Below are 27,488 nucleotides of genomic sequence, written 5' to 3' on the forward strand. Positions count from 1 at the left end.
TGGGTACTCGGCACACAGGCAGCGACCCCCAGCCCAGCCTGGCCCGGAGGCAGGAGGCGGAGACCCGGGGCACGGAGCGGCGGCCCGGTTGGGCTCAACGCAAGATGGCGGCCCGGGGTTAGAGCGCGCTCGGCCCGCACCGACTTAGTGGAGCCCGGGGCCTGGAGCCCGGGCAGCGGCCGAGCACCCCGGCCGGTGAGTGCGGCCTCCCCGGGGGCGGCGTGGGCCCAGGGCAACCGCGGTGGAATTTGGGGCTAAGGGGGCCGCTGGCCGCGGTGCTGAGCCATTGGGGGCAGGCAAGGCCGCGGGTGAACGGCAGCCGGTGCAGTGGGCCGTCCGGCAGGAGCCTGCCCCCGCTAAACACTGGGCCGGACACTGGGCTCGGACAGGCTCCTGCCCTCCACGGTTTAATGTCCTGGGCTGACTGGTCATTGAGGGGGGCTTTGGTGCTGCCCATCCTGTGGGGGGTGGGAGCGCGCAAGAGAAGGAAAGATGATAACGCGTGTCAGTTGTGAAACGTTCGTACAATTATGTTTCGAATAATTATTAGGGTTTTGGGGATAGTAACCCTCCCCTTTCTGTTATAACGAATGCTGATCCACTAATATTACATGGGTTTATTGTTTACATTCAATCATTGGTGATGCTGGTTTAACCAGAGTCATTCCAACTGCATCCCAATTATCTTTGGTTTACTGAGACACCTCGATAAAGGGTGAAAGGCCATAGTGCCGGACAGGAGGGGATAAAGGCCATAGTGCCGGACAGGAGGGGATAAAGGCCATCGTGCCGGACAGGAGGAGATAAAGGCCATAGTGCCGGACAGGTGGGGATAAAGGCCATAGTGCCGGACAGGAAGGGATAAGGGCCATAGTGCGGGACAGGAGGGGATAAAGGCCATCGTGCCGGACAGGAGGAGATAAAGGCCATAGTGCCGGACAGGAGGGGATAAAGGCCATAGTGCCGGACAGGAGGAGATAAAGGCCATAGTGCGGGACAGGAGGGGATAAAGGCCATAGTGCCGGACAGGAAGGGATAAGGGCCATAGTGCCAGAAAGGAGAGGATAAAGGCCATAGTGCCGGACAGGAGAAGCGATGAAACAAGAAGTAATTATGAGATGAGAGTAAGCTTGCGTTTTAAAGGCTCATAGATTGTTGGAGGGAAGAAAGACTGAGGGAGATGTGGGTCTAATCAGTCACAGTGTGAGGTGCTGTGAAAGAGTTGACAAAGGAGACAATGATGTTTATCAGGATTCTAATAGTAAGAAAGAATAGGATTTTTGGAGTTTAGGAGACAATAGAGGACATTTTATTGGATAGCTTGGGATAATCGTGTGGATGAAAGGGGCACAAAAATTGTGGCAATAACGTGCCTTTATATTTAACGTAGAAAACTGTCCCAAGGTGTAAAAATGGATGCTGGGAACGAGGTAAAAGGGGTGACCAAAAGCTTGGTCAAAGAAGTGGGTTTTAAGGAAGGTCTTAAAGAAGCAGAGGGGTTTAGGGAGTGAATTCGGGTTTGGGGACATGGCTGCTGCAGGCACACCGCCAATGGTGGGGCTCAGGGAGTGTGTACATTAGGCCAGCATTGGACGGACGGAAAGTTTGTGGGGGTTGGAGAATTTACAGAGATAGGAGGGGCAACCATGCAGCGATTTAAACATAAGGATAAGAATTTTAAATGGCAGGCATTGGGGGACTGCGAGTCAATGTAGGTCAACAAGGACAGGTGGGTGGGACTTGGTGCAGGATCGGATGACGGCAGTAGAGTTTTGGCTCAGCTGGTTTATGGAGGGTGGAGGATGAGAGGCTGACGAAGAAGTTAGTATAGCTGAGTCTGTCTGTGACAGAACCATTGATGAGGGTTTTAGTAGTAGATGGACGGAGGCAGGTGAAGCTAGGGAGGTAGAAGGCAGTCTTTGTGATGGAGAGGATATGGGATTGGAAGCTCGGCTTGGGATCGAATGGGATGCCGAAGTTGCGAGCAGTCTGATATAACCTAAGACAGTGGCTAAGGAGAGCAGTGAAATGGGTCTGAGTACAGAGTTTGTGATGGGTTGAAGGCAATGGCTTTGGTCTTCCCAATGTTTAGCTGGAGGAAATTGCTTATCAAAGACTGGATATTGCTCAAGCAGTCTGACAGCTCAAAGGCAGTGACTGGATCGAGCGAGGTGGTGAAGAGGTAGAGTTGGGCATCGATAGCATTCATGCTGAACCTGACTCCATATCTGCAGATGATGTCACCAAGGGGCAGCAGGTAGATATGGAAAAGGAAGGGTCAAAGCATAGATCCTTGGGCTCTCCGGAGGTAACCGTGCAGGCATGGGAAGCAAAGCCATTGTTGGAGACACTGGCTATGAATGGACAGTTAATAGTGGAGCTAAGAGAGGGCAGTTCCACCAAGCTGGACTTGGGAGGAGCGACGTTGAAGGAGCATGGTGTGATCGGCTGTGTCAAAGACTGCAGTGAGGTGATGGAGAGAGAATGCACCACGGTCACAGTCACCGGAGATATTTGCCGTATTTTCCGATCCCTATGGGTGTGTACACACCTGTAGGGACCTCACAAATGCCAATTTCAGGCATGCGAAGCGCATGCACTGAAAACCGACATTTCCAATCTGTCTAGACAGATTGCACGTCTGCACTGGAGAAGGGCCTGCTGAAATCCCTTAAAAGTCTTACGCATAAGAGTTTAAAAAAAGTTTAAAAAAAAAAAAGTTTTTTCACTCATTTATAATTTTAAAATACTTTTTAAAAAGGTAAGCTTATTTTTAGCCCCGTAAAAAACTACTTACATTTTTGTTTAAAATATTTAATTTAATGTAATTTCAACTAATTTTAAAAACGTGATTTAAAATAAAATTATTTAATGTTTTGATGTGTTTTTGGAGTGATCTCCATTCTGAAGGGAGATTCCCTTCTCCCATTGGTTCCCCATGGCCCACTGATCCCAGGGACGCTTGCACCCCTGGGATACGTAGGCCCTGCGCATTTCGTCGTGGAGAGGCCCAGGAGCGGAAATGGCCGGAGTTCTGGAGCCCTCAGGGAAGGGCGTAGATTTTTTCCAGATCGGAGGCCTCCGCACGCAGGAAGCCTCTGATCGTAAAATATGGGCCATTATTTGTGACTTTGGTTCGGGCTGTTTTGGTGCCGTGGCATGGATGGAAGCCTCATTGGAGTTGCAGGAATGGTGGGATTTGGGAGGCAACAATATGTTCAAGGACTTTGGACAGGAAAGGATGGTTGGGATGACTAGGACAGAGGTTTTCTTTTGGAAGGAGGCGATGACAGCAGTTTTCAAAGGTTGCGGGACAGTACGCAGGGAGAGGGAACCATTTATAATGCCGGCTAGCATGGCAGCCAGGAAGGGAAATTGGGTGGTCAGCAATTTAGTTGGATAAGGTCAAGGAGATTGGAGATGGCGTTAGGGGAGATAGGAGAGAAACTAGAGAAAGGCGGGGGTTCAGTGAGGGGGAGCCTGGGAGGAGGTTTGGCTTGGTGGGTAAAGGGAGAGGGGGAAGCGGCGGAGGCAGCTGAATGGATAGTCTCTGTCTTAGTGACAACGAAATCCAGGGGCAACAGCCAGGATGGGAGAGAGTAAAGATTTTGCTGGGGACGAGGGCATCAAAGGTGGAGGTGGTTGAGCAGTTCGATGGTTGTAGAAGTTTCATAGTAAATGGAGGACCATAGGCTCGGCATTTGGAAGCTTGAAAGTTGTAAGTGATGAGTGGGAAAATTTTTTTTCCAGGGGAAGATGTAGAAGTGGGGCTGGAGGGGGTAGGGGCGGTGTCACCAAGCATTGGTAGGAGATGGTCTTGTCTGTGATTGAGACCAAGGCTGTAGAGAGGCAACTGGAGCTGTTAAGGTTGAGGAGGAAGAGAGAGCATGAATATAACAGAGAGTTTATTATTGAGGGAGAGGTTTAAGGAGGACAGTAAATTCAGAGGAGCGAGGGTAAAGAAGAGTTGATGATGAGAGAGGTGCTTTAAGAGGCTTCCCAGATATGGATATAGTTTACTGTACTTTATTCTCTAGATGTGATTGTTGCTGGTAAGGTCATATTTATTACTCATTCCAAGTTGCTCTGAGAAGATGGGTCTTGAACTGCTGCAGTCTTTGCGATGATGGTGTCCCACAATGATGTTTGGTACGGGATTTCAGGATATTGGCCCAGCGACAGTGACAGAGCAATCACATATGTGCACGTCAGGATGGTGTGTGATTTGGCCGAGATGACGATGGAGGTGATGATGTTCCCGGGATATTGCTGCTCTTGTCCTACAGCATGCTTGATATGGACTATTGGCAGAGGACATGCACAATCTATTGAATTAGGTCAGTTTTAACTTGCAATTCCTAATTGCATCAATAATTGTAGAATGGGATGAGATACATGTTCGCTTAGGGTTGAGTCAAATTATTGTTTCTGTTTTTAGATATCAAGGAATATGGGGATCGGGCGGGAAAGTGGAGTTGAGGTCGAAGATCAGCCATACTCTTATTGAATGGCAGAGCAGGCTCGAGAGGCCGTATGACCTACTCCTGCTTCTAATTCTTATGTTCTTATCTGTTAAACAGGTAGTTATCACAAACCATAAGAATGCTTTAAAGTGAGATTTCTGAAATCACTTGGAGTGTCAGGTAGTATGTTTTACTTCTGCTCAGATTTACTTCACTTACTGATTCCTGGCTGCATTAATTAGATACAGGTAGAACGTCCCGAATCCGGCAACCTCGGGACCGAGGCCGAGCCGGTTTTCAGGTTTTTCCGGACTTCGGAACGTGTTTCTGATGTCCGAAGTCCGGAAACGCCCGAGCCCAGGTTGCGATATTTCCGGACTTCGGACATCAGAAACACATGCTGAGTCCGGAAATGCCTGGGCCCAGGTTCCGGTTTTTGGTAAGCCTCCCTCAGGGTATCTGGATTCCGGAACATTTTACAGATTCCGCCCCCTGCCACCAATTGTTCTGGATTCCGGAACTCTGGATTTGGGACGCTCAACCTGTATTGGGATGTGTAGCTCATGGGGCAAGATGTCCGCATGTTTTTGTATAAGGCACTGGAAGTGATGCAGTCGAGCTCCAACAGACCAAGACCTCCAGCCAGTCCCTGTCACTTAGGAGTTCTGAGGTGCAAAATCAGTTCCCTGGAACTGGATAATATATATTGTGCTGTATTCAGTCAAGCTTTTAACGTGTGTAAGCAGTTGATATTCAAGAGTCTGTTGACTGATAAATTGAAATGGTCACAACTCTAATTTTTTGAAGTGAACTTACTCGATTTGTCTTTTAATATCTAGGAAGAGAAATGCGTCCGGCTCTTGAGGCGAGGCATGGCACGGGTGGTGCGGCTGGGCTGGTGAAGTGAGGCATGGCACGGGTGGTGCGGCCGGGCTGGTGAAGTGAGGCATGGCACAGGTGGTGCAGCCGGGCTGGTGAAGTGAGGCATGGTGCGGCCGGGCTGGTGAGGCGAGGCATGGCACGGGTGGTGCGGCCGGGCTGGTGAAGTGAGGCATGGCACAGGTGGTGCAGCCGGGCTGGTGAAGTGAGGCATGGTGCGGCCGGGCTGGTGAGGCGAGGCATGGCACGGGTGGTGCGGCCGGGCTGGTGAAGTGAGGCATGGCACAGGTGGTGCAGCCGGGCTGGTGAAGTGAGGCATGGTGCGGCCGGGCTGGTGAGGCGAGGCATGGCACGGGTGGTGCAGCCGGGCTGGTGAGGCGAGACATGGCACGGGTGGTGCGGCCGGGCTGGTGAGGCGAGACATGGCACGGGTGGTGCGGCCGGGCCGGGCTGGTGAGGCGAGGCATGGCACGGGTGGTGCGGCCATTTTAGTGAGGCAGGCACCAAGTGTTGTGGCTGGTCTGATAATGCAGGCGTCATCTTGTGATTGAAACATCGAAACATAGAAGAGAGTAGGCCATTCGGCCCCTCGAGCCTGCTCTGCCATTCAATGCGATCATGGCTGATCATCCAATTTCAGTACCCTGTCCCTGCTTTCTCCCCATATCCCTTGATCCCTTTAGCCTTAAGAAATATATCCAACTCCTTTCTTGAATATATTTAATGAATTGGCCTCCACTGCCTTCTGTGGTAGAGAGTTCCACAGGTTCACCACTCTCTGGGTGAAGAAATTCCTCCTCATTTCTGTCCTAAATGGCTTACCCCTTATCCTTAGACTGTGACCCCTGGTTCTGGACTCCCTGACCACCCCTGGTTCTGGACTCCCTGACCATCGGGAACATCCTGCATCTAGTCTGTCCAGTCCTGTCAGAATTTTATAAGTTTCAATTGGTCTGTGAAACAGAGTCTACAGCCAGCCTGGTAAGACAGGTACTGCGTGATGGTGTGAGGAGAGGTGTTAGAAGTAGTTTGGTGGAATGCTAACAAATTTGACAGCACACAGTTCTTTCTAAACTTGGTTTTATCTCCATGCTTGAACTGCGTCATAGTTCAGGAGAGAGGGCGATAAGACTTTGGTTTTGTGTATAGACTTACAGACAGCAAATGTGCAGCCCAGTTCCCCACATTGACATAACTAAAGCCTTATCTCAATGGTAGGCCCACATTTAGTGGTTATATAATGTTGGAACAGGGAACTTGGCTTATTAGAGCTAGAGAGTCTGAAAGCTCCTTAATTGTGTTAACTGGAGATGTTGGCAGCAGGATGCCTATATCCTGGAGAGCTGTTCTTTTAAATTCCAAATGTTCTGTAGATATTTGAAAATCTACTGCCTCATTAATCCTGGCTCCTGGTGCTGATATCTGTAACTATGCTGTATCCAAATGAACAGCAACAAAGAAAGATGTGCATTTATATAGCACCTTTCATGACCGTAGGACGTCCCAAAGTGCTTTACAGCTAATGAAGTACTTTTTTAAGTGTAGTCACTGTTGCATTTATATAGTGCCTTTAATGTAGTTAAACGTCCCAATGCACTAAGTGAAATGAAGTGGACTCCAATCACAACTGTGAGTCAGTTCCCTTTGTAAATCTGTGATCATAAACTGGAGCACGCTGGATTGCAGGTGCTGGGCGTAGCTGGGGAATAAACCTGTTGCCTGGCTAAAGGTTGCAGGATGTCAGCAGGACCAATAAATGCCAAAGACCCACGACAAATGTATGTTAGCCTTTAAGGTATAATTTACCTTTCACTCGGGGCTCTGCTGGAGGCTGTTTGCCTGGACCCTGAAGTAGAAAGGGAAATTGGAGCATGTTAAACAGCTAGAAGTGCAATCGTGGCTTCCTCATATCAGTTCTTTATCCTTCCCCACCCCCCAGCGGTGTGAGTGGTACACACAAACCATGTGTCAGGATTGGGGTGGATTTGCCAGTTGCAAACTTTATTGGTATCTGTTCCATTTCCATCTTAAGGTATTGAGTCCAACTCAATGATATGACATGGCTGTGAAGTGGATTAGCAGGGAACACTCGTGGGTGCAGACGAGCTGCCGATAACGGGTTAATGTGTGAAGTGATCTCGGTAAAAGTGAAGTCTCAATCTTCTGGTGGCTGAGAAATCTTGTAAAGAGGTGGAGGAGATGCAGTTAAAGACCCAGACGAGATGTATCCCAGGCTGCTGTGTGAGGCAAGGGAGGCGATTGCAGGGGCTCTGACACACATTTTCAGAACCTCTCTGACCACAGGGGAGGTGCCAGAGGACTGGAGGACAGCTAACGTAGTACCATTATTCAAGAAGGGTAGTAGGGTTAAACCAGGGAATTACAGGCCAGTGGGCCTAACATCAGTGGTAGGGAAATTATTGGAAAAAATTCTGAGGGACAGAATTAGTCTCCACTTGGAGAGGCAAGGATTAATCAACGATAGTCTGCATGGCTTTGTCAGAGGGAGATCATGTCTAACCAATTTGATTGAATTTTTCGAGGGGGTGACTAGGTGTGTGGATGAGGGTAGTGCAGTTGATGTAGTCTACATGGACTTCAGTAAGGCTTTTGACAAAGTCCCGCATGGGAGATTGGTCAAGAAGGTAAGAGCCATGGGATTCAGGGCAATTTGGCACATTGGATCCAAAACTGGCTTAGTGGCGGGAGGCAGAGGGTGATGGTCGAAGGTTGTTTTTGTGACTGGAAGCCTGTGTCCAGTGGTGTACCGCAGGGATTGGTGCTGGGTCCTTTGCTGTTTGTAGTGTATATTAATGATTTAGATATGAATGTAGGAGGCATGATCAGTAAGTTCGCAAATGACACTAAAATTGGTGGAGTGGTAAATAGCGAGGAGGGAAGCCTCAGGCTGCAGGACGATATAGACGGGTTGGTCAGATGGGCAGAACAGTGGCAAATGGAATTTAATCCTGAAAAGTGTGAGGTGATGCATTTTTGGAGGACTAACAAGGCAAGGGAATATACAATGAATGGTAGGACCCTAGGAAGGACAGAAGATCAGAGGGACCCTGGTGTGCATGTACATAGATCCCTGAAGGCAGCAGGACAAGTAGATAAGGTGGTTAAGAAGGCATATGGGATGCTTGGATACTTGCCTTCATTAGCCGAGGCATAGAATATAAGAGCAGGGATGTTGTGATGGAGCTGTACAAAATGCTATTTAGGCCACAGCTGGAATATTGTGTGCAGTTCTCATTGCCACACTATTGGAAGGATGTGATTACATTGGAGAGGGTGCAGAGGAGATTCACCAGGATGTTACCTGGGTTGGAGCGCTTCAGCTATGAAGAAAGACTGGACAGGCTGGGGTTGTTTTCCTTAGAGCAGAGAAGGCTGAGGGGGGACCTGATTGAGGTGTACAAAATTATGAGGGGCATAGATAGGGTAGATAGAAAGGAACTTTTCCCCTTAGTAGAGGGGTTAATAACCAGGGGGCATAGTTTCAAGGTAAGGGGCAGGAGGTTTAGAGGGGATTTGAGGAAAAGATTTTTCACCCAGAGGGTGGTTGGAATCTGGAACTCACTGCCTGAAAGGGTGGTAGAGGCAGGAACCCTCACAACATTCAAGAAGCATTTAGATGAGCACTTGAAACGCCATAGCATACAAGGCTACGGACCAAGTGCTGGAAAATGGGATTAGAATAGATAGGGCTTGATGGCCGGCGCAGACACGATGGGCTGAAGGGCCCCTTTCTGTGCTGTATAACTCTGAGAAATGGATAACTTGAGATAAAGAATACCTGGCTAGGGAAGACTCAGATGGTAATAACAAAACTCCATACACGTTTCAATTCAGTTGTAGGTTAACCCCACTCCCTTTCACTGAAATTATCTACATGGGCCAATGCCACCCATGCCACCTACCTAACTAATACATGTACAGGAAACTTCGCGATATCCGGGACTGGCGTGATGCCGATCTATGAAAACTTCCGGACAGACCAGCGCTAATGTTGAAGGATACGGAGGTTTTCATCTCCGTATCTGACAATAAACACTGTTGCTTAGCAACAGCTTGTAAACAGTCGGCCCGTACCTTGGAAGCGTCTCTGTAGCTTAGCAACAGCTTCAGAGAGGCTTTCCAGAGACTGACTGTTTAAAAAAAAAATGCTAGGAGAAGAAAAAAAAAAGAAAAAAAACCTAACAAAACGGCTGCTGATTTCTGCTGTTAGATCGAGGTTTCCGGCCATACAACCTCCGGATAAACCAAAGTTTCCTGTATATCTTTTTGCCAAGCACTGTTCCCTGAGATCTGATCAGTGTATTGTGAAGTCATAGCATCACCTCTTTTTGATTGAATTGTGCTGTTCTGGCTACAAAACTTGAGTCATAGAATTTTACAGAACAGGAGGAGGCTATTCACCCCATCGTGCCAGTGCTGGCTCTCTGAAAGAGCTACCACTTAGCCCCATTCTTTTGCCTTTCCCTATGTACTATTACATTTTTTGTTTTCAAGTATTTGACAGCTGTTTTCAAGCATTTCTCGGTTGATGGCACCCTCGCCTCTACGTCAGAAGGTTGTGGGTTCAAGTCCCACTCCAGAGACTTGAGCACAAAAATCTAGTGCTGAGGGAGCGCTGCATGTTGGAGGTACTGTCTTTCAGATGAGACGTTAAATCGAGGCCCCGTCTGCCCCCTCAGGTGGATGTAACAGATCCTATGGCACTATTTCGAAGAAGAGCAGGGGAGTTCTCCTCGGTGTCCTGGCCAATACTTATCCCTCAATCAACATCACTAAAACAGATTATCTGGTCATTATCACATTGCTCTTTGTGGGAGCTTGCTGTGTGCAAATTGGCTGCCCTGTTTCTTGCACTACAACAGTGACTACACTTCAAAAAGTACTTCATTGGCTGTAAAGTCTGGTGATTGTGAAAGGCGCTATAGAAATGCAAGTCAAAAAAAATTATTGACTTCTTCCCTTTGTTCTTTTGACAATGATCTTAAATTTATGCCCTCTACCAAGCCACCAACCAGTGGAAATGGCTTTTCCCTCTTAAACTGTCAGGATTCTTCTTAGCTGCCTTTGCTCCAGTGAAAGAGCCAGTTTCTCTCATCTCTTAAACCTTGTGCCTATTACCTAGCATTAGCTTGTTTGATTTTTTTTGCCACATTGTTTGGATATTGAAAGTGGTGGATCTACTGTTAATCCTAGGTGTCCGTCTAGATCTCCTCTCGTTAATTCTGTTGTATTCACTGGAGAAAAGGAGAGAAACGTTGGGGGAATTTTTATTTTTGAAAAGTTTGATTAGGGTCTTTCCAAATAGAAGAGGGAAAATTCAACATTCGGATGAGAGATGTACTTCCTGACTCAAGATAGCATCTTGAGAAATTGGACTTGAAACCAGAGGCTCAGAGGTATCAAAGAGCATAGCCTCAATATTGCTTATATTCAGCTGGGCAATTTTGGTTTGTCCAGTTCTTGATATCGGGCAGCAACCTTTGGGTGAACAGAGAAGGCAGTGAGGTAGATGGCATTAATATACTTGTGGAAGTTGACCTTTTGACTCCACGTAATGCCAATCGGTAGCATGTAGATAGCGAAGAGGCCGGGTACACTGGTGCTGACGATGGAGGCAGTTGAAGAAAAGCCATTGGCAGCAATCTACTGCCTATATTGAGGCAGTTAAAAACAGAACCAGCAGAGAGCAGTGCCTCTGGAGGTGGACAGAAGAGGAGAGACGTTGGAGTGGTCGACTGTGTCAAAGACAGTAGAGAGGATTAGGAGGGATTGGAAGTCATGATCACAGGTACATAAGTTGTCATTTGTGACTGACGGATCCGCTCTCAGTACTGTGGGAAGACAGAAGCTCGATTGGAAAGACCCAAATAAGGAGTGTCGAATGGGAGCACAAGAGGGGGTGAACTTTGGTTATAACAGTTCCTGAATATATAAAAACAACTTAAAACACTTATTAAAGGTGCAAGGAGGTCCCAGGAGGTGAAGATAGCAAAATAAACCAAGCATAGTATCACTACAGCAATGGAGGATGTTCAAATTCTAGCAAGTAAAAGTGGAGGTGAGGCTGATGAGGAAATTGTCCAAGTACTAAATTAATATTTTCTACAGGGATTCACTGAAGAATATAGCACCAATATGATATTGAACTACAGTACAGCAAGTAGCCCAGATGATTTTGATGTATTTGTGGCAAAGTTACCAGACAACTTGAACCCTAAAAGATTTTTATAAATATATAAAGTGTAAGTGGTTTGCTAGGGAAAAAGGACCCAAAGGAAAACCTTCATGTTGAGGCAGAGGACATGGCTAAATTATTAAATGAGTACTTTGCATCTGTCTTGACAAAGGAAGCAGATGATGTGAAGATTAAAAGAGGAAAGGGAAGTTATGGACAGGATAGTAATAGATAGGGAAGATGTACTAAAAAATGAACATTACTGAAAGTCACCTGGTCTGGATGGAATGCATTCCAGGTTGCTGAAAGAAGCAAAGGTAGAAATAGCAGAGGCATTGGTCACAATCTTTCATCCTCATTGGATACAAGAGTAGTGCTGGAGGACATTAGGGCTGTTAATGTTATACCACTATTCAATAAAAGGGAGAGGGATAAACCAGAAATTACTGGCCAGTCAGCCAAACATCGGTTGTGGGGAAGTTATTGGAAACCATTATCAGGGACAAAATAAAGTTTCATTTGGAAAGGCATGCTATTCAAGGAGATTGCATCAAGGCCAGCATAGATTTGTTAAAGGCAAGTCATGTCTGATTAACTTGATTGAATTTTTTGAGGTAATGGAGAAGGTTGGTCAAGGTAGTGCAGTAGGTGATGTATATATGGACTTTTGGAAGGCATTTGACAAAGTGCCACGCAGGAGGCTTGTTATGAAGACGGAAGGCCATGGAATTGAGGGGAAAGTGGCGGTACAGATACGGAATTGGCTCAGTGACAGGAAGCAGAGGGTGGTGGTGGAGGGATGTTTTTCAGACTGGGAGGTGGTTTGCAATGGTGTTTCCCAAGGGTCAGTTTTGGGTCCATTACTCTGCAATTTTTATAAACAACCTAAACTCGGGAGTAGGGAGCAGCATTATAACGTTTGCAGATGATGTGAAATTTGGTAACATAGTAGATAGTGATGAGGATGATTGTAGACTTCAGGGTGACATAGACAGGATGGTGAAATAGGCAGAAGCACAGCAGGTGGAGTTCAATGCAGTGAAGTGATGCACTTTGGGAGGACGAATATGGAAAGACAGTATACTATAAATGGCACGTTTTTGAGAAATGTAGATGAGTAGAAGAAGAAAGAAAGACTTGCATTTATATAGCACCATTCACGACCACCGGATGTCCCTAAGTGCTTTACAGCCAATGAAGTACTTCTTGAAGTGTAGGAAACCTTGGTGAGATACCTTTGTCCATATACACAAATCCTTACAGGTGGCAGGGCAAGTTGATAGTGTTTAAAAAAGCATTTGGGTTGCTTGGGTTTATAAATAGAGGGATAGAATATAAAAGCGAAGCGATCATGCTGGAACTTTATAAATCACTGGTTAGGCCTCAGCTGGAGTATTGTGGACAATTCTGGGCACCGCACTTCAGAAAGGATGTAAAGGCCTTAGACAGGGTACAGAGGAGGTTTACCAGGAAGTGACCAGGGATGAGGGGCTTCAGTTATGAGAAGAGGTTGGAAAAGTTCGGACTGTTCTCCTTGTAACAGAGAAGGTGAAGAGGTGACCTAATCGAGGTTTTCAAGATGATGAGAGGTTTTGATAGAGAAAATCTATTCCTTCTGGTGAGTGGGTCAATAACCAGAGGTCGTAGATTTAAAATCATTGGCAAAAGATCTAGAGCGGAGATGAAGAGAAATATTTTCAGAGTTGTCAGGATCTGGAGCGCACTACCTGAAAAGGTGGTGGAAGCTGATTCCATAAATAATTTTAAAAAGGAGTTGGACAGGCACTAGCGAATGAGGAACTTGCAGGGTTACGGACAAAAGCAGGTGTGTGGGACTGAGCACGACTGCTTTTTCAAAGAGCCAGCACAGGCACAACGGACCGAATGGCCTCCTTCTGTGCTGTAAGTTTCTATGATTCTAAGAACTTCAAGTAACTGAAGAGACAAAACGACTTTGGGCCTGATGGTATATATCCTGGGCCCAGGGAGGGGGAGATTTGTGGGATACTGGCCATCATCATGAGAGACACTGGGCGCTAGCGGGGTAGCGCAGGGTTGGAAGCAGGCTGCATACCTGTATTTAAAAAGACAAACAAATCCAATTGAGCCAACTTCGGGACTGTCAGCCTAACTTCTATATCAGGCCAAGCAATGGAAACCACTCTGAGGGGCAACCTGGAGGAGAAATAGCCAACATTGATTTAGATGGAGGAAGATCACGTCTGACAAATCTCTTTAACTTCTTTGGAGGGCATTGTAGATGAAATTGAAAGTGGAATTCCCCATGATATAATTTTCCTGGACTTTCAGAAAGCTTTTGATGGGGTTCTGCCTGAAAAAGATGAAAGCCATGGAGCTCTAGGGGAGAGTTTGGGCCTGGATCTGAAGTTGGTTAATGGATCAACACTGAGTGGTGGGTGGTGTTCAGTGGAGTACTGCAGGGGTGAGTGCGCCGAACTTTGTTTCTCACTTACGTAAATTATTCGGGTGCTGGAGTCAAATGCAAGATTATCAAGTGCGCTGACAACCCTAAAATAGGGAGTGCAGCTAAGGATTTGCAGAAAGATTTGGATCATTTTAGCAAAGAAGCAGACAGATTAAATTTATTGCAAAATGTTGCACATGAAATAATAATGCAACCCAAGTACAAAATGGACGGAATAGAATCAGCTCAGCGACCTGGGAGTAAAAGACTTGTTGCTGTTGATGTTAGACAGTGTAGAGAGGTAATTCAATCAAACTTACGAGGCTAGGTTATATATACTGAAAAATGGAATACAGGCATCTGAGGTTACACTGTGGTTTTACAATGGACTGGTTAGAACATGCGAGTGTTGTGCACAGCTGTGATCACTATCTTTGAATAGGGATGTGTCAGTTTTGGAGAGGGTGCTGAGAAGAGTAACTTTATTTTAAGTGTAAGAGTTGGAAGAAATTTTTTTAAGATGCTCAATCTCTACTGCTTAGGGAGATGACTTTTGGGTTGGGGAAATCCATAGTTAAATATATAAAAAGCTGGGGGGAGCCCGGCTTTGCCAGGGCTGTTTTGGGCCGGGCGGTTTAAATCGAGTGCCAGGCTTTGGGGCCTCTCTGTGTCCCTCTGTGAATCTGGTGCCGGGCAACATTTTAAATCGAGTCCCAGGCTTTTGGGCCCTGTCTGTGTCCCTTTGTGAATCTGCTGCCGGGCAACATTTCTACCTTTTTAATACCTTGAAAGATGAAAGTGAAAGTACTTATAAAACATTTTTGGTAAATCTTATGTTATTTTTAAAAGAGAAACTAACTTTTTCAAAGCTGGATGATCAAAGTAGTTTGAGCTGGAAGCTGAAGTAATGGCAGTGAAACAATGGCTGCCAGATCCCTGAGATGAAAACGATTAGTCCCGCCCACACACACACACCGATTGGCCAACCATCAGGGGACCGTACTGTAGGATTGGTCAATCGTGACGGCACAGGATTGGTCGAACCTTGATGTCAGTCAATCAATGCTAAGTAGCAGATAATGAGTTTAATTTGGAAGGTTTTTTGCATAAGGCGCGAACAATTTTCGTCCGACCGAAAAGTAAATACGCCAGACAGACGCACACCCGAGGACAGACAGAAGGACAGACAGATCGATTCCTTTATTATATACTAGCTGGAGTGCCTGGCGGTGCCGAGGCTTTTTCGAGGGCATGTTGTTGTTGGAAGAGAGAGAGAGAGCGACTGGGAGGAAGAGAGAGAGCGACTGGGAGGAAGAGAGAGAGCGACTGGGAGGAAGAGAGAGAGCGACTGGGAGGAAGAGAGAGAGCGACTGGGAGGAAGAGAGAGAGCGACTGGGGGAAGAGAGAGAGCGACTGGGGGGAAGAGTGAGAGCGACTGGGGGGAAGACGGGGGGGGAAAGAGAGGGGGGAAGGGGAAGGGGAGGGGGGAGGGGAAGAAGGGGAAGGGGGGAGAGGGAGGGGGAGGGAGAGGGAGGGAAGGGGGAGAGTCCCCGAGCCCCCTGATCCCTGAGGCTCGCCTCCCCCCCGAACTCCCGAGCCCCCTGATCCCCGCCCCCCCGAGGCTCACCCCGCCCCCGAACTCGCGAGGTTGCCCCCACCCGAACACCCCAACCCACCCACCACCCCACCCCAACCCCCCCACCAAGCACCGAACTCCGGAGGCCCGATCTTCCGAGCACGGCCCCCCGCCGTCCGGAGCCCCGCCCTCCCGAGCTGGCTTCAAGACCGCCGATTGCGGCTGTGAGATGGCCGGCGGGCCCGGTTGCCGGGGTAACCCTTCCCGCTCACCAAGCCCCGGCTGAGATCCGCACTCCCGAGAGCCCCGCCCCCCCCGCCCGAGCCGAGCGGGGAACAGAGAGAAACGCAGCGTCTCAGCTGCTCCTGTTGCGCGCGCGCACCCTGACCCTCGTGGCTGACGCCGTTGCCCCGGCCGGCGGGCCCAGTTGCCGGGGTAACCCTTCCCGCTCACCAAGCCCCGGCCGAGATCCGCACTCCCGAGAGCCCCGCCCCCGCCTGAGCCGAGCGGGGAACAGAGACGCCGCGTCTCAGCTGCTCCTGCTGCGTGCGCACCCTGACCCTCGTGGCTGACGCCGTTGCCCCGGGTAACGTGACACGGGGTGGGTGGGGGGGGGGGAGCTTTGCAGAAGCCGTGGGACAATTACGTAGCTCGGGCCTGGCTGGGCAAGAAAGCCCCAGGCTTTCAGGCCTAACAAAAACGGGGAAAGGTAGGAAAAAGAATCTTCAGGTTAGAGAAAATATTTACAAATGAATGTTTTAAAAAAAACTTCAATGTAATGAAAGCAATTTTATTTTGCTGGAAATGTATATTTGAAAAGAAAGACACAGAAAGCAGGAAAAAGAATGGAAGCAAGATGGCGGCGACTCACCTCGGTTCAGAACGATAAGGCCCGCCCACACACGCACCGATTGGTCGACCGTCAGGTCACCAAAGCGTAGGATTGGTCAATCGTCCCGTCACTCGACCGTAGGAGGGCCCGGCCGCACGCGCCAGCAACCCGGCGTACGATTGGTCGACCTCGAGGTCACTCTGTCGCTAATGAGAGGATAATGAGATGCTAATGAGCGGAATGTTGAAGGTTTTTTGGATAACGTGGGCGCGATTTTTGCCCGGCCGAAACGTAAATACCCTTAAGACTGTTTTGGAAAGGTAATCTTTCTTTCGACGTAACGCACGCGTAGGTACGCTCTATAACTTTCGAGCGCATACCATGCAGACGCACACGTGAGGACAGACAGAAAGAAGCATCCTTTTATATATATATAGACTAGCTGGGGAGCCCCGCGTTGCGAGGGCAATTTTGGGGCGCTTGGTCTCCCTGCCCCTGTGTGTCCCCCCTCTCCCTGTCATGTCCTCTCCCTCCCCTCCCCTCCCCTTCCCTCCCACCCCCACCCCTCCCCCACTCCCCTCTGTCCCTCTCTCCGGCCCCTCCCCCTGCCTAGCGCCTGAGGTCCGGAGCTGAGGTCCCCCGCGTATCGCGCGGCTGATGGACGGCCGCTGCGGGCGGGCGGCGTGAGCCCCCCGCGATTTCCCGAGGCTCGCCCCCCCCCCGCGATTTCCCGAGGCTCCCCCCCCCCCCGCGCGATTCCCCGAGGCTCTCCCCCCGCGATTTCCCGAGGCTCTTCCCCCCCGCGATTTCCCGAGGCGCCCCCCCCCGCGATTTCCCGAGGCTCCCCCCCCCCCCCGCGATTTCCCGAGGCTCCCCCCCCCCGCGATTTCCCGAGGCTCCCCCCCCCCGCGATTTCCCGAGGCTCCCCCCCCCCCGCGATTTCCCGAGGCTCTTCCCCCCCCCCCGCGATTTCCCGAGGCTCTCTCCCCCCCCCCCTCTATTAAATTGTTATTTAATTCCCTAACACATCATTAAAATATTTACCTTAGTTCCCTAACACACAGAAAGTGTGGGGGAAAAAATTGTGAAAAATCAAGATGGCGGCCACTCACCTCGGTTCAGAAGGATAAGGCCCGCCCACACACGCACCGATTGGTCGACCGGTCAGGTCACCCAAGCGTAGGATTGGTCAATCGTCGAGTCACTCGACACTCAACTGTAGGAAGGAACCCGCCGTCCGATTGGTGGACCTCGACGTCACACGGTCGCTAATGAGATGCTAATGAGCGGAACGCTGAACGTTTTTGGGATACCGTGGGCGGGATTTTTGTCCGGCCGAAACGTAAATACGCCTATGACCGGTCCGGAATTGCAAGCTTTCTTTTGAGGCGACGCGCGCGTCGGTACGCTCTGTAACTTTCAAACGTATAGAGAACGGACAGACAGACAGACATCGGGACAGACAGAAGAGCCGCTTTATATATATAGATATATAGATAAATACATAAATGGCTTTAATATGATAAAATGATATTTTGGATTTATCTTGAGATCATAAATGTAAATTTAGTGAAATGGAACACTAGAATAATCTGCCAGACAGGGTACTGGAGATGGTCTTTATGAACATGCCAAGTGCATTTGGATGCTACCCTGAGATGGTTAAAATGCTAGAGGGATGAGTTTCAATCGGCCAAAAGGTCTTTTCTCATCCTTAGCGTGCTCCATATAGTTTTTTTGAGCGGGGGGTTGATTTAATAGGAAATTCTTGACACTTTCACACTCTTATTTGCTTTTTCCCCAGTCAAGTATGAGCAGCATAACTGCTGAGAAAAAGTGAACTTTTAGCAAATTATTGTATGTTGATCTTAAAAATATGACTAACTTATCTTTCTTTCAATTTGCAAACTGATTGCCTTGAAATGCATTAAAAAAAATTAAAACAGGAAATTGTGCAGTGCTGGTGTGCACTACTGACCCATGTTTACAAGCAGGACTTGAGCTCTAGTTGTAATAAGTGATTGACATCCCTGGTGTGCATTGGGTCTGTGCCATACCGGCACTGTTTACTGCTCTTGCCCTTGTCATACAAGATTACTCTCTTGTATCGCAATGTAGTTTCAACAGTAACTTAAAAACAAAGGCTACATTGCAAATCACTAAATTAATTAATTTTATGGAAGAAATCAAACAGATTATTCGGACTGTAGGATAGTAGCAAACTTCAAGAGGACATGGACGGACTGGTGAAATGGGCAGGCACATGGCAGATGCAATTTAATGCGGGTAAGTGTGAAGTGATGCACTTTGGGAGGAACAACATGGAGAGGCAGTATAATCGAAATGGTACTATTTTGAGGCGGTGCAAAAGCAGAGGGACCTGGGGGGTGCATATTCACAAATCTTTGAAGGTGCAGGGCAAGTTGATGCGATTTGGCTTTGCAAATAGGGACACTGAATACAAAAACAAGGAAGTCATGCTAAAACTTTACAACTCACTGGTTGGACCTCAGCTGGATTATTGTATTACAGTTCTGGGCACCTGTCTTTAGGAAGGATGTCGAGGCCTTAGAGAGGGTACAGAGGAGGTTTACCAGGCTCATACCAGGGATGAGGAACTTCAGTTATGTGGAGAGATTGGAGAAGTTGAGATTGTTCTCCTTAGATCAGAGAAGGGTAAGGGGAGACCTAATGGAGGTAATGAAAATGAAGAGGGGTTTGGAAAGAGCAAGTAGGGAGAAACTGTTTCCTTTGGCAAGTGGGTCGGTAATCAGAGGTCATAGATTTAAAATAATTGGCAAAAGAACTAGAGGGGAAATGAGTGTGTTTTTCACACAGAGGACTGTTATGATCTGGAACACGTTGCCTGAAAGGGTGTGAATCAGATTCCATAGGAACTTTCAAAAGGCAATTAGACATGTACTTGAAGAGGACTTACTGCAGGGTTATGGGGAAAAAGCTGGGGGTGGGACTAAATTGGACAGCTCTTTAAAAGAGTAGGCACAGGCACGATGGGCCGAATGGCCGCCTTCTGTGCTGTAAGATTCGATGACTGTAGGTTGTGGTTCACCCTCTCTGTCTACTGCTGGACTACAGTGTCCTTACTTTTGTAGGATATTAAAAGCAGTTCCCTTTTTGTCTGGACATGTTCTCTCACTGAGTATTATGCTGCATTATGTGGTGTGTCGTACAACCATAATTTAGAAAGTTGTTAAAATGAGCAATGTACACGTAATGTGCATGTAAATCAGTGATCGTGATTTGCATCTGATTCTATTTTTCCAAAAACTGCATGATGTTTATGTAGAAAAAGTTGCTGAAATAGTAAGAAGATGGTTGTTTTAACAGGGATTAAAGAAAAGAAAGAAAGAGAGCTTGCATTTATATAACTCCTTTTACATCCTTGGGACATCCCAGAGAGCTTTACAGTTAATGTACTGATGAAGTGCAGTCACTGGTTGAATAGCTTGCTGCTCGCTATGTGGATTCACACAAAAAATGGCTGCTGTGGTGAACTGGAACTGCTCCTGTTTCAATTAATGCCATCAAACATTGGTAGGGGATTCTAAAGTTTAGATGTATCTGTCTGGTTAGCATAATTACTGTCCGATTTCACTGTGTAAATTGTCATCAATCAAACTTGTAAGACAGTGATTTCCAGATGTAGGATTTATGAATACTGTACTTTCCTTTTGTGGACCTTACTGTAAACGTCACTGATGTCTATGTAAAGAACTCACTAGACTGACTGGGCCTAATGGGCTGTAGAGGATGAGATCACTGTCCGGACTAGGCTGAGATGAACTGGTTGTGCAGGGTTTGATCCTGTGCTGTAACTGGGTGAATTACTGCTGTGGGAAATAGCCTGTGGTTGGATGCAAGTGAGTTTGTTTTAAACTTAGAGGCTGAACACCAACTCACTGACTCCTCCCCCTACCTCCCCCTGGACCATGACCCCACCACTGAACATCAAGCCATCGTTTCCCAGACTATCACTGACCTCATCTCCTCTGGAGATCTTCCCTCCACGGGCTCCAACCCCATAGTTCCCCAACCTTGCACAGCCCGCTACTATCTCCTTCCCAAGATCCACAAACATGGCCCTGCTAGACCCATCGTTTTAGCCTATTCTTGCCCTACGAAACTGATTTCTTCCTATCTCAACTCTTTTTTTTTCTCCCCTTGTCCAGTCTCTTCCTGCCTGCATCTGCAACTCTTCTGGCGCCCTCTGCCACTTAAACAGTTTACAGTTTCCTGGCCCTAACCGTTTCCTTTTCACCATGGACGCCCAAACCCTTTACACCTCCATCCTTCACCAGGACGGCCTGAGGGCTCTCCGCTTCCTTGAACGGAGGTCCAGCCAGTCTCCATCCACCACGACTCTTCTCTGCCTGGTTGAATTTGTTCTTACATTGAACAACTTCTCCTTTGACTTCACTCACTTCCTCCAAATAAAAGATGTTGCTATGGGAACTCATATGGGTCCCAGCTATGCCTGTCTTTTCGTGGGATATGTGGAATATTCTTTGTTCCAGTCCTATTCAGGTCCCCTCCCTCACCTCTTTTTCCGATACATTGATGACTGTATTGGTGCCGTTTCCTGCTCTTGCCCCGAACTGGAAAATTTCATCAACTTTGCTTCCAATTTCCACCCTTCCCTCACCTTCACATGGTCCATCTCCGACTCTTCCCTTCCTCGACTTCTCTGTCTCCATTTCTGGGGATAGGCTGTCAACCAATATCCACTATAAGCTCACTGATTCCAATAGCTATCTTGACTACACTTCCTCCCACCCCGCTTCCTGTAAGGATATTATTCCATTCTCCCAGTTTCATCGGCTCCGGTGCATCTGTTCTGACGATGCCAACTTCCACACTAGTCGGAGTCGGAGCTCTGACATGGCAAGAGAGCCCCAGGTGGACAGAGGAAACGCTTCAAGGACACCCTCAAAGCCTCCTTGAAAAAGTGCAACATCCCCACTGACACCTGAGAATCCCTGGCCCAAGACTGCCCAAAGTGGAGGAGAAGCATCCGGGAAGGCGCCGAGTCCAAGCGGAAGCCAAGAGCAAGGAGCACACGTCAACACAAGCACCCCACCCACCCGCCCCTTCAACCACCGTCTGCCCCACCTGTGACAGAGACTGTAGGTCCCGCATTGGACTCATCAGTCACCTGAGAACTCATTTTTAATGTGGAAGCAAGTCATCCTCTGTTCCGTTCCGAGGGACTGCCTAAGAAGACTAGTGCTTCCGATATGTCTTCTTTCCTCAACCGAGGATTCCCTTCCACTGTGGTTGACCAGGCAATTGACCGTGTCTGTCCCCTTCCCCTCCCTCCCAGAACCACAATAGAGTTCCCCTTGTCCTCACCTTCCACCCCACCAGCCTCCACATTCAACGGATCATCCTCTGCCATTCCCACCACCTTCAGCGTGATCCCACCACCAAACATATCTTCTCCTCCCCTCCCCTTTCAGCATTCCAAGGCGACTGTTCTCTCCGCGACACCCTGGTCCACTCATCAATCACCCCCAACACCCCTTACGCTTTTCACGGCACCTTCCCGTGCAAGCGCAGGAGATGCAACACTTGTCCTCTTACCTCCTCCCTCCCCACTGTCCAGGGCCCCAAACACTCTTTCCAGGTTAAACAGCGGTTTACTTGTGTGTGCCATCTACAAGATGCACTGTAGCAACTTGCCAAGGCTTCTTTGGCAGCACCTCCCAAACCCATGACCTCTACGCCTAGAAGGACAAGGGCAGCAGGCGCATGGGAGCACCATCACCTCCAAGTTCCCTTCCAAGTAACACACTATCCTGACTTGGAAATATATCGCCATTCTTTCATTGTCGCTGGGTCAAAATCCTGGAACTCCCTAACCGTGCTGTGGAAGTACCTTCAACACATGGACTGCAGCGGTTCAAGAAGGTGGCTCACCACCACCTTCTCGAGGGCAATGAGGGATGGGAAATAAATGCTGGTCTTGCCAGCGATGCCCACATCCCGTGAATGAATAAAAAAAACTGTTAATTCTCTTTTTCCCAGTTCTGTTGAAAGGTCATTGACCTGAAACGTTAACTTTGTTTCTCTCTCCACAGATGCTGCCTGCATTTTCTGTTTTTATTTGTTTTGAACTTACGTTTTTACATTTTATTTCCCCTATCCCCCTCTTTGTTGTGTTCCTGCTACAAAGTGTCCTGGTTATATGGGCACCTGCTCCCAAGTCTTTGCCAGCGCTGTTGTAAACAGGTGTGTGAGAGCGGCCTGGGGTGACGTTCCGTCTCCTGAAGGTGGGGAAGTATCTGACCTCTGCTTTGTGTCTCAATGGAGCAAGATGGCTGAGATTGTGCACTCAAAAAATGGAGTTGACCTCTCCGTGCCACAGTGCATTGGTATTCATGCTGTGCTGAACCACTGCTTCAACAATTTAATTGCTGTTTTTCTCCTTCTGATGTACTGCAGTCTGCTCCCTAGTAGCTACCACATCAGCAGGAGGGCTAACACTGCAGTGGAACATCTAAAAAAAAAAGGTCTAGAAATTGCCAATATTTGTGCAAATTCGGGAAAATTAAATTCTCTGGAAAAATAGGATGTGATTTTGCTTTGACACGGTTTGATTGGAAATGCAGTGCTAAAAATTAGTGTCAAACAATGCTCCCACCTCTGTCCAGGAGTAAGCCAAAGATGGCAATCTGGCAATGAAATACTCTTGTATCAGCTTCGGTTTGTCAGGAGGAGTTTATGTAATGCCTGGAATGCATGATGGGTTATATTTGGCTTAGGTTGACATGTAATGTGCTGTTAGAACTAAGTATAACTTTTGTGACCCCAGTACTACTGGCAATTGAGACTGGAGACTCTTGGAGCAGCACCACTGCCAGTGTGATATATGTTACATTATTAATCTGGCATGTAGAAATGTGGCATATAGACCCAAGGAGTTAGGACGTGCACTGTAAAGTAATTATAACAGCAGCATCTCCTGAAAGCTCAGTGTATAAATACATCATGTGATGTGATACTGAACCATATAGACCAGAACTATAACAAATTTAGCAACACCCGTTGTGACTCAAATATATGCAGCGCCTTTCATGACCTCAGGATGCCCCAGAGTGCTTTACAGCCACTGAAGTACTTTTTGACATGCAGTCACTGTTGTAATGTAGGAAATGTATTGAATGACATTAAGGCTCACTGTGAAAACCCTATGATATTGTGGAATAGTCTGCTGACAGTCACTGTCTCAGCTCACAATTGAAGAATGACCACTGAGGCGACCGGAGCCATTGAAACTGTACTCGAAAATAAATAATCTTCAGGAGATCATAAAATTGGATATGGAAAATATAGCGTCAGCATGTTGGCCCTACCTGTATCTAATTTGCATAGTAACAAAAAAATGTCTGAATTAAAAACAAATGAGTAGCTGATAAATTATCATCTAACAAGGGGACAAGGACAGAATCCATTTGGTTAGAGTTGAGGAGCAAAAAGGGTATTATCACACTATTGGGGGTATTCTATAGGCCTCCAAATAGTGAGAGGGAGGTAGAGGAGCAAATTTGCAGGGAAATCGCAGAGATATGCAAGGGCTATAGAGTGATGATATTGGGGGACTTTAATTACCTAAATATCGATTGGGATAATGCTAGGGTAAAGGGAAAGGAGGGGGAGGAATTTCTGAAATGTGTTCAGGAGAATTTCCTTGACCAGTTTGTTCTTGGCCCAACTAGGATGGAGGCATTGCTGGATAGAAACATAGAAACAAAGAAACTAGGAGTAGGCCATTCGGCCCTTCGAGCCTGCTCCGCCATTCAACGAGATCATGGCTGATCATCCAAACCCTAGCACCCGGTCCCTACACCGACAGCCATCCCACCCAAGCCCTATCCCCGTAACCCCACGTATTTAATCCCCCTAACACTAAGGGCCAATTTTTATCATGGCCAATCAACCTAACCCGCACATCTTTGGACTGTGGGAGGAAACCGGAGCACCCGGAGGAAACCCACGCAAACACAGGGAGAATGTGCAAACTCCACACAGACAGTCACCCGAGGCCGGATTTGAACCCGGGTCCCTGGCGCTGTGAGGCAACAGTGCTAACCACTATGCCACCGTGTTCCCTTTGCTGGTGCTGGGGAATGAGGTGGGAGAACACTTGGGTATGAGTGATCATCGTATCATAAGATTTATATTAGCAATGGAGAGGAGCAAGGAACAATCTAGAGTGGAACTTCTAAACTGGAATAGGGCTAACTTCAATGGGATGCGAAAGGATCTAGCCAGGGTAAAATGGAACCAAAGACTGACAGGTAAAACTGTAACGGAAAAATGGGTGATCTTTAAGGAGAAGATGTTCCAAGTACAGGTTAGGTACATTCCACAAAGAGGGAAGGGTAAGGGAACTAAAACAAGGGCTCCTTGGATGACGAGGGAGATAGAGAAGATGATGAAAAAAAAAAAGAGGGTGTATGATGCATGTCAGGTGAATTCTTCAAAGGGAGAACCAGACCAATTACAATAAGTTGAGAGGGGAAGTGAAGATGAAAATAAGGTTAGCAAAGCGAGAATATGAGAGTAGTATGGCGGTTAACATAAAAGGGAACCCAAAAATCTTCTATTGGCATGTAAACAGTAAGCGGGTAGTAAGAGGCGGGGTGGGGCCTATTAGTGACAAAGAAGGTGATATATGCTTAGAGGCGCAGGGCAAGGCTAGAATACTCAATGGGTACTTTGTATCGGTGACTACTAAGGAGGTGGATGCTGACAAAATATCGGTAGAAGTGGAAAAGGTAGAAGCAATGGAAGGGGTGAAAATTGATAGACAGGATGTACTAGAAAGGCTGGGTATGCTTCGAGTGGATAAGTCGCCTGGTCCAGATGGCTTGCATCCCAGGTTACTAAGGGAATTGGGGGAGGAGATAGTGGAAGGGCTTGCCATAATTTTCCAATCTTCCCTAGATACGGGGGTGGTGCTTGAGGATTGGAAAGTAGCAAATGTGATGCCATTGTTCAAGAAAGGGTGTAAGGACAATCCTAGTAACTACAGGCTGGTCAGTTTAACATCAGTGGTGGGTAAAGTTTTAGAAACAATAATCAAGGAAAAAATTAATGGGCACTTGGAGAGGTTTAAGCTAATTAAGGAGAGCCAATGTGGATTTGTAAAAGGCAGATCATGTTTGACTAATCTAATTGAACTTTTTGATGAAGGGAATGCAATGGATGTTGTCTGGATTTTCAGAAGGTGTTTGACAAAGTACCACATAGAAGGCTGGTAAACAAAATTGAGGCTCATGGAGTAGGTGCATCAGTGGCAGCTTGGATAAGGAATTGGCTTAAGGACAGAAAAGAGCGAGTTGTGGTAAATTACTGTTTTTCAGACTGGAGGATGGTAGACTGGTGTTCCCCAAGGGTCAGTGCTGGGGGGGCGGGGGGGGGGAGGTGGGGAAATTCGGTTGCTTTGCGCCTCCCGTTAGCGCCCGGGAGCGGCGATGTTTGCGCCGCTCGCGAAATTGACCAGAAATTTTGCGGCAGTGCTAAACTCTACCGCCACAATCTCGTACGCCCGCAGATCGTGACGTCAGTCGAGCATGCAACGCCCCGGTAGCACCCTGGACCGGATATTGAGTGGCGCTCCCTGCCTTTCCGCCTGCCGCTAGCAACGACAGGTTGAGGGGAATGTTTTGCAGTTGGGAAGAGACTGGTGGAGCGCGATTTAAAGGCGGCTGCTTCCTACCTTTTTTTGTCGGCGATATTTTTGCACCACGCATTCTGAGAAAGAGAGAGAGACTTCTGGAGAGATTCAACGCTGTGTGAAGGAGTTTTGGGTACTGAACAGCACTTTGCGGGTTCATTTTGATTTGACCTTCCTTGCATTGATTTAGAAGAGACTATGGGGGCTGCACTGTGAGCTCTTTCCCTGGGTCTCTCCATTGTTCTTTCCAGCAGAATTGATGTACAGGTCTCTCCAGGCCGAGATTCAAGGCTGCAATGAGCAGGGTGTGGATGGAGAGCAAGATTGACCCTCCCCTTTAAGAACTGGCCGGCGCCAGTGTGTCTGTGTTTCATTGTTGACTGACATCACATGAGCTGCGCCGGCGCACTGAGGTAGCTCCTTGCTCCTCGGCGTTAGCGCCTTGAGAGGTGTGTAGCGCCTGATTTAGCGCTCCAATCACCTCCAGGGGCGATAGAAGCCAAGTTTGCAGTCGGAGGCAATAATTAGCGCCCAGCCGATAATTGCGCCCCAAACGGGGCGATACTGAATTTCTCCCCCTCAGTGTTTTCAAGGGGAGACTGGATAGGCACTTGAAGGAAATAAACTTGCAGGGCTACGGGGATAGAGCGGGGGAATGGGACTGACTGGATTGCTCTGCAGAGAGCCGGCACAGACTCGATGGGCCGAATGGCCTCCTTCTGTGCCGTTATGACTCTGACACTAATCTTTCAGATGGGCCCTGTTGTCAGAACTGGATGAGCAGAATTTGCAGGACATTCATTCCAAAGTTGTCAGCTGTGGCTAAGTGATAGCATTCTTGTCTCCGAGTCAGCAGGTAGTGGGTTCAAGTCCCACGCTAGACACTTGAGCACATAAGTTGGCTGACATTTCAGTGCAGTACTCGGAGATGCAAAATTGAGGCCCTGTCTGCCCTCCCTGGCACTATTTGAAGAGCAGGGAGTTTATTGGGTGTCATGGAGAACATTTATCCCTCAACCAATATCACTAAAACATATAATCTGGTCATTATCTCATTGCTGTTTGTGGGACCTTGCTGAGTGCAAATTGGCTGCCGTGTTTCCAACATTACAAAAGTGACTACACTTCAAAAAGTACTTAATTGGCTGTAAAGTGCTTTTGGATGTCCTGAGGTTGTGAAAGGTGCTAGAAAAATGCACTTGGGATTACGGAAACATGGCTCCAGGGTGGCCAAGGCTGGGAACTCAACATCCAGGGGTATTCAATATTCAGGAAAGATAGGCAAAAAGGAAAGGGAGGTGGGGTAGCATTGCTGGTTAAAGAAGGGATTAACACAATTGTAAGGAAGGATATTGGCTCTGATGATGTGGAATCTGTATGGGTAGAACTGAGAAATACCAAGGGGCAGAAAACGTTA

The 27,488-nt window shown here is 47.8% G+C and overlaps 2 protein-coding genes across 11 annotated transcripts in view; one reads left to right on the forward strand and one right to left on the reverse strand.

Moving 5' to 3' along the window:
- Nucleotides 1-27,488, reverse strand: part of pigl (phosphatidylinositol glycan anchor biosynthesis, class L) — a 131,839-nt gene that overhangs the window by 96,307 nt on the left and 8,044 nt on the right. Inside the window, exon 2 of the mRNA XM_085965104.1 lies at nucleotides 14,013-14,067. Coding sequence (XP_085821230.1) covers nucleotides 14,013-14,067 — 55 coding nt within the window. The remainder of the gene's footprint in view (nucleotides 1-14,012; nucleotides 14,068-27,488) is intronic.
- The window catches only part of ncor1 (nuclear receptor corepressor 1), a 372,353-nt gene that overhangs the window by 30,906 nt on the left and 313,959 nt on the right, over nucleotides 1-27,488 (forward strand). For 9 of the 10 annotated variants that reach the window (XM_085964550.1, XM_085964555.1, XM_085964556.1 and 6 more), the window contains exon 1: nucleotides 7-195. The exons of the other annotated variant lie outside the window; for it this stretch is intronic. The gene's annotated coding sequence lies outside the window, so the exon portion shown is untranslated. Of the gene's footprint in view, nucleotides 1-6; nucleotides 196-27,488 lie in introns of those variants that run through there. 10 annotated transcript variants of the gene reach the window in all.

Source organism: Somniosus microcephalus, chromosome 22 (assembly GCF_052327205.1).
Source record: "Somniosus microcephalus isolate GS21.2 chromosome 22, FLI_Smic_1.0, whole genome shotgun sequence".
Taxonomy (NCBI): Eukaryota; Metazoa; Chordata; class Chondrichthyes; order Squaliformes; family Somniosidae; genus Somniosus; species Somniosus microcephalus.